The 13,114-nt window shown below is 45.0% G+C and overlaps 1 protein-coding gene across 3 annotated transcripts in view; it reads left to right on the plus strand.

Moving 5' to 3' along the window:
• Positions 1-2,238: 2,238 nt before the first annotated feature.
• CTDSPL (CTD small phosphatase like) overlaps positions 2,239-13,114 on the plus strand; it is an 87,518-nt gene continuing 76,642 nt past the window's right edge. The window contains exon 1 of one of the 3 annotated variants that reach the window (XM_085050163.1): positions 2,239-2,754. In XM_085050163.1, the coding sequence (XP_084906289.1) occupies positions 2,679-2,754 (76 nt within the window). In that variant the 5' untranslated portion in view covers positions 2,239-2,678. The remainder of the gene's footprint in view (positions 2,755-13,114) is intronic. The other 2 variants (XM_085050165.1, XM_085050164.1) reach the window with 2 other exon arrangements.

Raw genomic sequence — 13,114 nt, forward strand, 5'->3', positions numbered from 1 at the left:
TGGCCTTGGACACTTGCAGGGTTGGGGAGTCAATGCCATGGTTTTATTACTGTTACATAAAACTATTCACTGATAAATTTATATTTTTTTAATGCAAATGGCCAATGGTTTCCACTTTTAGTGCACAAAGAAGATAGTTCTAACCAATATTACTAAAATTCATGTTGCCTGGGTATGTGCCAGCTACAGAAAAATTTTCTCCATTTATTTAATTAAATTTTAAATTATATCTATCCTTAGCATAGCAAGGTTACAATAGAGGCTTGAATATACATTAGAATTTTTTTCTAGGAGACAAAGGAGGTTACAATCCCTTATTTATGTTAAACACATCACCATGCTTTTTTAAAGGTTTTCCCTTGGTTTTACACACTAACATGCCCACAAAAGAGCCACAATTTGGGGTGGGTTTCCCACATATTTCCCCCAGCATCAGGCCCAAGGCCCTGGCTAATGGCAGGTACTGAGGAGGGAGGGAGGAGGACAGCCACAACACAGTTTATCTCCTCATGCACCAGCAAACAGCAGCACTGGGAATTCCTGGAGAGCCAGACATGCCTTTTAGGAAAAAGACAGAGGGTATTTGCTCTGAGAGATGCAGACAAGCCTGCCCTTGGTACCTTTGCAGGACAAGAGGGACATGGAGCTCCTGGAGTAAATCCAGTGGAGGTGACAAAGTTGATCAAGGGACTGGGACATTTCTCTTAGGAGGAAAGGCTGAAGAAGCTGGAGCTGTTTGGGCTGGAGAGGAGGCACTGAGAGGGTCCCCATCCCTGTCTGTCCCTGTCTGCAGGGAGGGTCACAGCAGGGCCCAGGCTCTGCTCCAGGAGCCCAGCTATGGAATGGGCAGGAACTGAGCCCAGAAAATGCCACCTGAACATGAGGAAGAACTTCTTTCCTGTGCAGCACCTGAGCCCTGAACAGATTGCCCAGAGAGGGTGTGGAGTCTGCCTTGCAGGGGATATTCCAGAACCCGCAGACACAATCCTGTGCCCTGTGCTCTGCGATGGCCCTGCTGGAACAGGGATGTGGGACCAGCTGAGACTCACTGTGCTCCCTTCCAACCTGAAGGATTCTGCAATTTGAGCTATGCACTTGCTTCTGAAAAAAAAAAGACACCATACAGTCTCCTGTTAAAATATTTTACTCCACACATCTTCAAATCAGACGGTTTATACCTGTTTGTGAACACATTGAGATTCAGGTCCAGAGAAGGCCAGCAGAGCTGGGGAAGGGTCTGGAATACCAGGAGGGGCTGAGGGAGCTGGGGAGGCTCAGCCTGGAGCAAAGGAGGCTCAGGGGAACCTTGTGGCTCTCCAGACCTCCCTTAAAGGAGGGGACAGCCCAGGGGGGTCTGGCTCTGCTCCCAGGGAACAGGGACAGGAGGAGAGGGAGCGACTTCACGTTGAGCCAGGGAAGCTTATGTTGGACATCAGGAAAAGTTTCTTCACAGAAAAGCTGATTAGACATTAGATATTAGAAATGATATGCGCCAGGGAGGTGGCAGAGTCACCGTGCCTGGAGGTGTTTAAGGAAAGCCTACACGTGGCGCTCCGTGGTTGGCACGGTGGGGCAGGGCTCGAACTCGCCGATCCCAGAGCTCTTTTCCCACCTAAACAATCCCGGCTCCGTGATTTAATTTTTCCCGCGCAGCCCGAGGCGGGAAATGGCGGCCGAGCCCGCCCCGCGCCCTCACGGCCCCGCCAGCCCCGCCTCCTCTGCAAACCCCGCCCCCCCGCCATAGCCCCGCCCCCTCGTGCCGTGCGCGCTGCCCACCGCCCCGCCCCGCGCTGGCCCCGCCCCGCCCGGCCCCGCCCCGTTGTTTACCGCGCACCGCCGGGCGCTGCCGCTCCCGCCCCTCGCTCCGGACCCGGCGCGGCGCGGGGCGGGCCGGGCGCGCTCACGGGCTCCGGGCGCGGCGGCGGCGGCGGCGGCGGCGGCGGCGGCGGCGGCGGCGGGCGGGTTGTGGCGCAGCGCGGGGAGCGGCTCGGCCCCTTTCCCCTCCCTTCCTCCCCTCGCGCCGCGCTTCCCTCCTCGCCCGCGACCCGGGAACGGGGGGAGGAGGAGGAGGAGGTGGAGGGGGCGGCCCGGCGTCGCTCCGCCGAGCGCTGCCCGCGGGAGGAAGGGGGGCGCGGGGATGAGATAAGCGCGGGGGCGGGCGGCGGGGGGGGGCATGCAGGGGCGGCTCAGGTGGATGCGGGGGGCGGCGTGAGGCCGCGGGGGGAGGCGCGGAGCGGAGCGGAGGGACGGGGGCTCTTCCCCCGCCTCGGGAGGCGGCGGCGGCGGGGGCTCGGGGGGAAGCGCTCGGAGGGCTTCCCGGAAGGGGGAATTGGATTAATTCGCTTTTTTTTAAAGGGGGGGGGCTGCGCTCCTTCCCCCCCCCTCCGCCGTGAAGAATTGGCGCCGGTAAGAGGCGGCGGTACCGGCGGGGTGTTCACTCTTCTCCCCCCCTTCCCTTCGCTTTCGCTCCTGGACGAGTTGGTTGTTGAGGTTTTGGTCGCTTCGGGTTTTTTGATTTTTTTTTTTTTTAAATACTTTTAATTTTTTTTTCTTCAAATACGAACCTGAGTCTTGATTTTTAAACAAACAAACAAACCCGCCGCCCCCCCACCAACCCCCCCCGCACACAAGCCTGCCTCTGAGAGGGAAATAGCCAAGTGGAATCTCACTCTGTTTCCATGGACAACCCGTCCATTATCACCCAGGTGACTAACCCCAAAGAGGAGGAGATCCTGTCCTGCACTCAGGATAAAGGTAAGCTGCTTTCTCCATGATTTCTTTTTTTTTTTTTTTTCGCTGTTTAAAAATGCACGTAGTAACAACTCACATTCTTCAGTGAGCTTATAATCCTCTCCAGGTTGCTGGAAATAGAGGAGGGCTTGTTGGGTTTGGGTTGGCTTTTTCTGTTTTTTTTTTTTTGGTGGGATGAAGGTATTTGCGTGAAGATCTCTGAGACGGCTTGCTGGATACAGCTGAGAACTTGTTAAAAGTGTTTAAATACCGAATTTAATCAGTCATTTAAATAAAATACTCTCGTTCCCCAGGATTCGGGGAGGTAACTTTGTAAGGTGGTCACTGTGCAGTGAGTGCCCTGCTCCAGGGAAGGGATACCTGTGCTGGGTGTGTTGGAAGGTTTTGAAATATTTGCTGGAAAGATTTAAAATTTTCGTCCTCCTGTTCTTTTTTTCCTTCTTTGTTTTTTCAAACTATTTCCAGTTTCTTTCCTATATTCCTCCCGCCTCCCATTTCAGAATCTGTGCAGCTTTCCAGGTTTGTTGGAGGTTACTTGTGCTTCTCAGAAAGAGACACAGGCTGCTTGTAAAAGCGGGCTCTATTTACTGCCTAGATAAATAGTTGTTGCTTGCGTAAGGCATCACGCCTGGATTGGGTTTTACTCCCAAATAAGATGAATCCAGGCTGGCCAGAGGAGCTGCTTCCCTCCAAAGTCTGGCTGTTGACGAGAGCCCTTGTTTGCTTTCGGAGGCTTGGAGCAGTCCTGGAGCTGTAAGTGGTTGTGTCCTTGTGTCTGGTGGTGAGCAGGAGGGTTCGGGTTCTGGGGGCTTCTTCGCGGTTTTAGGAATTTATTTGGATGTCAGTTTCATGTTTTGTTATGGGCAGTGCTGGTAAATAAGGGAGAAAGGGCAGAAATTAGAAATGAAGAGTATGTCCATGTTCCCTGGTAGGTACAGTCAGACCTCTGAGTGGTCATCTGAAATGGTAGATTGGTTTATCTCCCCCTGAAATGGTTGGGTTTATTGCCCAAAAAGCTTCCATTTTTGTGTGGCTCATCTTGGAAATGGTGAGGGGTCCCAGCTTGTTGGAGAAGTTGCTCCCAGTTACTTTTGACTGTGAGGCCATACCTGAAATCTCTGTCTTCTCAGCTCGCCAGTGCTGGCTGCCGAAGTGTGGAGGTAGATTTAAAACAAACCAAAAAAAGCCATCAGGTTTGGAGGGAGGGCGTTTGAACAAGAAATTATTTATTTTCACCATGGGAATGTTCATGTAACTCTTTAATTGATATTGCTTGTGAGGTGATACTTCCATCACAGGCCTGGTTTGGCTCGAGAGATATCAGAAGCTTTCCTCTGATTTGGCAATGTGGAGCATCTACAGTAAATAAGGAGCTGTGCCTACCATGTCTCCTAAGACCTGGTTTGGGGTAGACTTTGGTGCTTAGATGTTGTGGTTTTAATGGCCTATGTTATTGTATATGTTGGAAGGACTTCATTAATATCAGTAGCAGCTGGTTGAAATTTTAGAGTAAAAAAGCCAGTTGAGGCAAGCAGAGGAAGATCTGACAGCTCGGAATAAGAGCAGGCATCTGCATCAAACAAGTGGCTTCGGAGTCCTCGGCAGAGCGAGTGAAAATATGCATCTAACTTGCATAACTCTGCAGTAACTTGCATAATGTGCATTGTGTTCTTGCTATTGGTTTGTCTTTGGCACAAAATCATGATGGTCTTCATTGCAGAGAAGGAGCTTTTCAGGCTTCGTGTTAGCAGGGCTGGGCTGGGCGAGAGGGGAAGGAGGGGAGCTGCACTTGGAGATGAGGAAGCTCCAGCGTCATCTTCAAACAGGAGGTGAATTATCCCTTTTTCGGGGTTTGGGTGGGGTTTTTTTTAAGTGTGGTCACAGTGCATGCGTTGGATTGCCGGTGAGCTCTGTGGCGAGACTTTCAAATCACTCCAGAGCAACTTTGGCAGCAGGAGAACTGCAGGTCTGTCTGCGCTGGGCTCTGGAAGGAGACTGCTGAATGCTCCAACCTCCTCCACTACAGGTTTTCCCAGTGCTCGAGGTACGGAGCTCGTGAAAACCTTGCTCTGCCTTCCTCCCTGGCGTGGCTGCACATGGAGGCACCCAGGTTTCTGTCAGGTTTCTGAGCGGTTTGAGCAGAGCCTTGAGGTCCGCTGAGCTCAGAGGGAGAGAGCCCCGAGCAGAGATAGGGAATCCAGATAAGGTTCCTAGCAGGAGGCTGCTGGTGCTAAGTGAGTCCTCCCTGCTAGCTCAGGTTGAGCTCAGTGTATTGGTACAAAATGGCTCACAAATATGTTAAGGCATAATGAATTAACTCTTTGTTGCGTGGAATCCAGAATGAGCTGAGCCTGAATGCTGGAATTTTGGGATACAGTGAAATACAGCGGTGCTGTGCTGTGTGAGCCAAGGCTGTCCAGTTTAACGAAAACCTGCCTTTTTTTCTTTTTTTCTCTGAGTTTAGCATTTGGCTGCAGAAATAAATTCCAAGGTACTAAGTGGCGTGTGGTGGCATTTGGGAATCAGGGTTTTCTTAGGCTTTTTGGGACCGTGTGTTGGTGTTTCATGGGGGGAAAAAAAATTATTTTCCTGTTAAGCAGGAGAGAGGCAGTTCCACTGTAACTGAGCAGCTGCTAAATAATGCATGTGTATACCTTCAAGGTTTTGATTTTTCCTCAAGATTTTTTTTTAAGCTTTTAATCAGATGTGAGACCAGCATTTAGCCTGATTTATTTATTTTTTTAAAATGTATTTATGTTTTAAAAGGAATTCGATGTGCAGTGTAGGCTTATGCCAGATTTCTTCTGTGCGAGGGAGAGAGGTTGGCAGGAAACTGAGCTGGTTCTCTGGTCCTGGGGCAGTTATGTTTTTAGGTAAATACTCTGCTTTACAAATAAAAAAAGCTCAAGCGTTTTCTTGCTAGTCCAGATGTATTAAAAAATAGCTTTTGAGGTAAGGGAAGCTGTGGCAACTTTTAAAGGGGGAGCTTAGAAACACTTAATACGGATTTGTTAACGTTTCTTTTTTAACAAATAGCAAAAAATTTCGAAGGTGGAAAAAACCAGGTCTTGGTATGTGAACCATTCCCTAATATGTTGCCACATGGTGGTGCACTGGATTTAGTTGTCTGTCAAAATGAAAGCTGAGCATGGAAGGTTTGCTACAATCATATTTTATTATTGTTATTATTGTAATGTTCTCAAATGCCTGTGGTGCTCGTGCTGCTGGAGGATTTTGGTCCTTCTCTATGTTGTTAAATTAGTTCTGGGAAATAGAAACTGAAGTTCTCCCAACTGGAAGTGCTATGTAGGTGCCTGGAAATGTTTTGAACTCTAAATTCGTGGAGAATTCAATTCCCCTTTAGTTTTTTAAGTAACAGAAATAGTAATTCTTCACAGAAATATTTTATATTGTGGTCGTCTGGCACTTCTCAAAATTGGGAACATTAACAAACTTGAAACTAAAACGTAGGCCTAAGGATGTGAAAAGAGGTTTGTTTTATCAGGGGCAAATGGAAGCAACTAAGAAAAATATAAATAAAAAATACGAAGAAAAACGGAAAGTCTGGATCTCTGTAAGTCAGTACAGATAAAATCAACTGGTTAGCTTTTGTTTTTATTAATTCTTATTACTTAGAGACCTCTAATGTAAAATCTATATGGTTAAGTGTATAGAAAACTGAGAGTGCTGACAGAGCTGCTCTGAGTGTCAGCACGGTCACGGATGGGCAACAGGCATTCAGGCCAAAGAAGTGAATTTCCCTTTTTTACCTACCTGCATTAATTTGATCCTCATAAATGATGCAAATTCTTGGCTGTTTCCATGTGCCAAGTTAAATAGTAGTGAAAAATAGTCCAGTCCTTCAGGTACCTCCTTCAGGCTGTGGTGTTTTGTTTTTTTTCTCTTCAGATACATCTTTCCTGACTTTTATAAAACTTGCTGTCACTTGAGTGTCTGTTTTCAGTTATTCAGAGTAACAAAATGTTTTAGTTTTCCTACAGATGTGTATTGTCTTCTGCAGTAAATGATATGAAGAAGGTTCATAGTGGAACCTGAACCATTAGAGTTTTTTTTAAATCAGAGTGTGAGTCCCTGAGGACATTTTCACAAACTTTTTTGCCTTCGTTTCTTTCAAATAGAATTGGAAAAAACAGCAATGGGACCAGTGCTAATTATAATTTTAAATAAGGAGTTCTGAAGATTTCAAGTTAAAAGCCAAAATAAGTGTCTTTAATTGTGTCTTCAGTAAAAGAAACATTTTGAATATAGCTGAAAATACTTTGAATGTACTTTTTTGCCATTACATCACCAGGATTCAGAAGACTCAAACACTTGAACATATGTTAATGATCCTGAGACATTGTCTCAACAGATTTTTATAATATTGACTTCAGAATTGTAATGCTAAAGTAGCATTTAAAGGAGAAAAAAACAAAGTGGAAAGCACTCCAGTGGAATGCGAATTGCTCGCAGAGGGTAAAATTTTAAATCATTAACTAATGACATAGTTGTTATATGAAACCAGAGTAGCCATACAGTAGGTTTTATGTTCCAGGGAGACTGTAGTAACCTGTAGTAACCCAAGATTTGATTTAGGGTCGCAGCTAACAGGCTGAAGTGCTCTGGCAGTAATGGGGATGATAATTTGCCTGAATATCAAATACTCAGTGTCTGTAACCTGCAGTGGGATCATTTTTTCAGTGCTTGTTGTCACCTCAAATTCATATTGGTTTCAATGCAGCGATTTAACTGAAGTGTTCAGAAGTTTAACGTGCCTTAAAAAAAAAAAATAAACCCAACAAAGTTGACCTACATTTTGTTAATTCAGTATTCAGAAATGCAAATAGCATTTTCTGACATAATCAGTAAAATGCAGCGTGATCGATGCCACGCTTCAGCTTTCAGAGTTTTAGGCTGAGCATTGCAAATAAGCCTCTGGATAACAGGTCCCTTTTTGTTTCTTTAAAGGAATAGAAACTGAAATGCTGAGAAGGCAAAAGGCCAAGAGAAATGAAACTCCCTGACTTGGTCAGTGATGGGTACGGATGTTCCTGTTGGCCTGATGGATAGGTTTAAGAGTGGGAAGAGCATTTTCCCATCATGGAACACTTAACTTATGAGTTTTGCTGTCATGTAAAAGTTAGCATTCCGACATGAAAATGGTTGCAATTTCGATTTAGCTCACAATTTTTGTATATATGTCAAATCTTGGATATTCCCTCTGTCAGCAAGTGCACTTCTGTTTTCTGCAGAATTTTGAGTTGTTGGCAGTGACCACTGTGACTGGGACTCAATATTACATTTTCAATTAAAAATCCAGTTTCAGGCAATCCTAGATATGGAAATGATAACTTGGGGGTGAATTTGTCCATTACTCGTGTGCCCAGGCAACAGAGAATTAGAGAATTGTATTTGAAGTGTTTCTGTCCACTAGAGTTAACATTTTCTTTAAAAAAAAAAATTGGGAAAAGCGAAGGCAGGTCTAATTATCTACATTCTTCCTTAGGTTTTGCCCACTATGTGAATCAGTCAGGGAAAATGTGGCTCATCCCTCTTTCTCCTTCCTGCCTGGGGGATATATCTTGCTGGGAGAGCAGTGAGGAATGTGGATATATGTAGGACCAGGAAGGAGCAGAGAGCTGCCAGAGTGCTCCAGCCTGTTTGGGGGACAGCAGAGTATGAAATCCTGGCTCTTGAGGCTGTTGAGCCCAGGCAGAGGCTGGTGTGGGACAGCGAATAGTTTTGGGTCTGTGATGAGCTCCCAACCTGCCCTGACCATTCCTGGGCAGGGGGTGCTCCTGTGATGGATTCAGAGGGTCTCTGCCCACCCATTTGGGTGGTTTTGTGAGTTCCTTTATCCCAGCTCGGATGTATTTCCAGTAAAGAGGAGGAATCCTCCAAGCTGAAACAAGAGAAGGGCTGATAGAACTACAATGAGCCAAGCCTGTTTAGATGTGTAAAGATCACATCTGGATTGCTGGTAAGGATTGTAAACCATCCCATGCCTCTCAGCAGTGGAAGCCTGGCTGGAAAAATCTCCCAGAAATATTCAGCAACATCTCCTAAGTCTCCATGAGTTGTTTCTAGTGGATGTTGCTGATCCAAGCTGTATTTCTCATCTCAAACAGGGTGACATCTCACTGGGTTTAAATTCTCTGCCGAACTCCCAGAGCTGCAGGCAGGCACAGAGGAAAGAATTGTGCTGTAATGTCATCACAGACACTTCTAAGAGTTTCATGTTGGAAATGTTAATCTTCTATAAATTCTGCTTTTGCTGGAGTTTGATGGGAGCTTGCTTTATTTTTGCTTGGAGAGGTTGAGGCGTAAAATGGACATGGAGGGGACAGATATGGAAAGCATAAATAGTATCTAAATAGATCAGAGTAAAAATACGTTCCACGTGGTCTGCTGTGGTATCATTTCTGCCTTTTTTGTATTTCTAGAGTGTTTGCTGTAAGACAAGAAAAAAAAAATCCAAGAGAGTCTTATACAGTCCAGTCTTTTCAGTGCCAGCTGCTGCTGTGTGACACAGATATTAGCAGTAAAACATCAGCTTTAACCAAATGAGCAGGGAAAGTCCTGTTCCAAAGCGTGTAGCCTTTTTTCAGCTTGTTATCAAAATGATCACTTGCAAAGTGCCACTTCTTGTTTTCTTTGTACAAGATAATAAAGTATGATTTGTAAAAAGAAGAACCCAATTATTAGAAGTGATTGGCTGCACTAGAAATGAGAATTCTATTATCTAGAAAATTTATTGCGAGTTAAATCTGAGTAAATACATGGTAGACTTGGATTCTAAGGGTGTCAGGGGGTTTGAAATGAGATTTTTTTTTTTCCTTATTTATTTTTTCAAGAAACTATTCCTCTCTTCTGAATGTTTATTAATAAATTTAAAGCCTGACAGATGGGAAAGTAAGACACTGCAGAGCCTATTTTGTACAGGAGAGCAGCCCCAAACGATGGATGCCTGCTCTGTCAAAACCTAATGTGTGTGTATCTTTTGAAATGGTTCTAAAATTTCGGGACAGCTTTGTAGGAAACAAATATTTCATGAACCTCAGCCTGCAGTTACAGTTTGCATATTGATAATATTGTTTAAAGTCAAGTCCTCTCTGCTGTGTAGCTGGCCAGTTGTTTGCTGCCACTGCTGCAAACCTTATTTTCTTGGTAGCAAGGGAAGTATTGATTTTTATTCACTGCCATGCTCTCCCCCACCCCCGCAGCTCTCTGCTTCCTGACTTGTCCTCCAGGATTCCCAGCGGAATTGGCAGTAAAACTAATCTTGCTGTTTCCTGGCCTGCTGCAATCAGCAGTAAAATTCGAAACTTTCTTGTTTATTTGATGATTTGCAAAGCTTGGCCATCCCCTTGCAGTGTGGAACTCCTCCCCTGGCCTCCGGGAGCCAGAGGGAGAAATATGCTTCCAGCTATTGAGGATGAGCTCCTGCTCTTGAGAACACTTTGGAGTAGATAAATCAGTTTCTACCCTCATAATTATCAGGGAGGAATTCTGCCACAGCAGTGCTATTACAGTGGACAAATGTTTTTTCTGAAGTAATGTTAATAAATAATTTTTTTAAAGATAGGAATTGTATACAAAGTTGTTCTGAGAGTACATTTAACAATTGGCAGACAGCGCTGCTTTATTTCTGTCCACAAAAGCTGTCTTGTAGTTTTATGCCTGAATATTTACATACTTGCATTTGTTACCCACAGTGCACGTACATGTGGTTACCAGGGATCTGATTACAGAAAGCTTTCACAGGATCACAGAATGGTTTGGGTTGAAAGGAACTTTAAAAATCATCCAGCTCCACCCCTGCCATGGGCAGGGACACCTTCCACTGTCCCAGGTTGCTCCAAGCCCTGTCCAGCCTGGCCTTGGACACTTCCATGGATCCAGGGGCAGCCACAGCTTCTCTGGGCAGCCTGTGCCAAGGCCTCAGCACCCTCACAGGGAAGAATTTCTTCTTTATTTCCCATCTAACCCTGCCCTCTCTCAGTTTAAAGCCATTCCCCCTTGTCCTGTCATTCCACCCCTTGTCCAAAGTCCCTCCCCAGCTCTCCTAGAGTCCCTTTAGGCACTGGCAGGGGATCTCAGGTCTTCCTAGAGCCTTCTCCTGGCTGAACACCCCCAGCCTTTTGTCTGTCTCTGTACCAGACATTCTCTAGCTCTCAGAGCTTTTTCGTGGCCTCCTGGTGTTGCTGCAACAGATCCACCTTGGTAAAGCTCAAAAAGGTGGGTGTAGATTTTGAAGCTGGTTTGCAATGTGAGATTTGCCAGTTTTTCCTAGTGATAGTCAAATAGAGGCATTCTGCAGAGGAGAGGTCAGCAGTGACACATTCCTAGAAAATATTTCATCATTTATATACTTGCTTCAGCCAAGCACAAAGAAAGGTCTAACATTTACCACTTGGAGAGAAAGGTATAATTATAAAGTATCTCATTAAACCTTCACAAAACCCTTAAATTTTTTTTAAATGGGCTTTTTGGACTTATTTCAACTAAAATTGGTTAAGATACACATTAACAGTTTGATGAATGCAGTGTAAAGTGAAGCATTTCAGGGAGAACACAAGTATGTCTTTCACAGGGTTTTTTGGAATTAATCTTTGACCTTTTGGACTTTTTAAAAATTCTCTCCCTTGCCTTGTTTTGCTTTCTTAGCTTTTTATCTTCTCATCAGAAATTCTGGGCTGCAAGAGCTGCCTCTCTGTGGTGTGATGCTGTTGAAGCTCAGGGGACTTTGAGATGTTTGGCACTGCTGGCTGTGTCCAGGGGATCATTCTGGTGTGTCAGTGCTGGATTTATGGTTGGATTCTATCTCAGAGGTCTTTTCCAAGCTGTGTGATTCTGTGAGAAGCTGTAGTGGGTGTTTGGAGCTGAGGTGGTGCAGTGGTGAGGAATCCTGGACAATATTGTGTGGACAGATTGTCTCCTGGCAAGTTGGCCAGGGTGGGGTAGGAGCTGTCTTACGAGGAGAGATGTTCTGTGTGCTGAAATTTAGGAGAATAAAGGTCTGTTATCACCTCCAGTGAAGGCTGTGCTGTATTTAAAGAGAGGAGATCAATGAAAAATTAAAAAAAAAAAAAAAGTTAAGTGTGCCAGGGCTCTTCCCAGGGTACAGTGTGGCTTCAGAGTGAAAGGCAGACTATCTCATTTGGGTTAAAGGAAGTGTTTGCTCGTGCATCATGCAGGTGACCTGCATAACCCTGGAAGAAATGGTTTCCAGAATTGTTTATCAGGGAATTCCTAAACAGGATTAACTGGCAGCAATTTGCATTTGTTATAACTGATGTAATCTTATAAAGGTACTGAAAACCAGTATTATAAAGGTACGGATTGCATTTCAGCATATGAGTTGTATGTCATGAGTCACAGAATGATAGGTTGGTTTGGGCTGTAAATGACATTAAAGATCATCCAGTTCCAATCACCTCCATGGGCAGGGACACCTTCCACTGTCCCAGGTTGCTCCAAGCCCCATCCAGCCTGGCCTTGGGCACTTCCAGGGATGCAGGGGCAGTAGAGGAAGGAAGGGTAAAATTTCAGTACAGTGACTAAGTGAACATGTCAGGTGTTTGTGCTCATGTTTGTGCTGAACTGGGTTATGTGTGCTGGGAGATGATTACCTTTGCCAAGTCATTTGTTGGCCAGCTGCCAGTTCTCATTACTTTTTATGATGTGAAGCTGATTTTGTTGAGAATCCTCAAGTTGAAAGTGATTTTGAGAGTTTTGGAAGTGGAGGTGGGGAAGGTTATGTTAGTTGGAGAATTAAGAAAAGGAAAAGAATACTGAATGCAATCTGCAGAGCGATTCATTTGCTAATTACACATTGACATAAATTGGAAAGTCCCAGAAGGAGGGGGGTTTACAACATAACTGGAAAACAATTTGCATCTGTGTAGAGGTCCGTGCTTATCCACAAAGGAATGAGATTTTAACTGGATTTGTTTAATCGGGTTTATCGTGAGTGCATAGTTGTGGGATTCCTTTTTCCTCACATTGCAAAATCTCCTGTCTTTCTGGAAGATTCCCTCTTGTGTTGAGATTAAATATGTCAAAGAGGGATGTATGGTGAAGTTTAATGGAGACTCAGAGTGGAACCTGAGAAAAACCAGGAAATGTCCTTCTGAATTTTAGAGTGGATTGAAGACTCGAATGTTTCTGGCTCCAGATTACCATGATAAAACTGACAGCTTAATGCAAACTCTGCCCTGAAATTCAAATGCCTTTTTTTTTCCTGCCCTGTAAGAAATCTGAAACACTCCAGCAAACTCTTGCTGTCTCTACTGGGAAGGTTGCTAACAACTAATTGTACACACTAATTACATGCTAACTAGTATTGCTTCAAAGAGCATTC

This window comes from Lichenostomus cassidix, chromosome 2, assembly GCF_008360975.1.
Source record: "Lichenostomus cassidix isolate B80296 chromosome 2, HeHo_3.0, whole genome shotgun sequence".
In the NCBI taxonomy this organism is placed as follows: Eukaryota; Metazoa; Chordata; class Aves; order Passeriformes; family Meliphagidae; genus Lichenostomus; species Lichenostomus cassidix.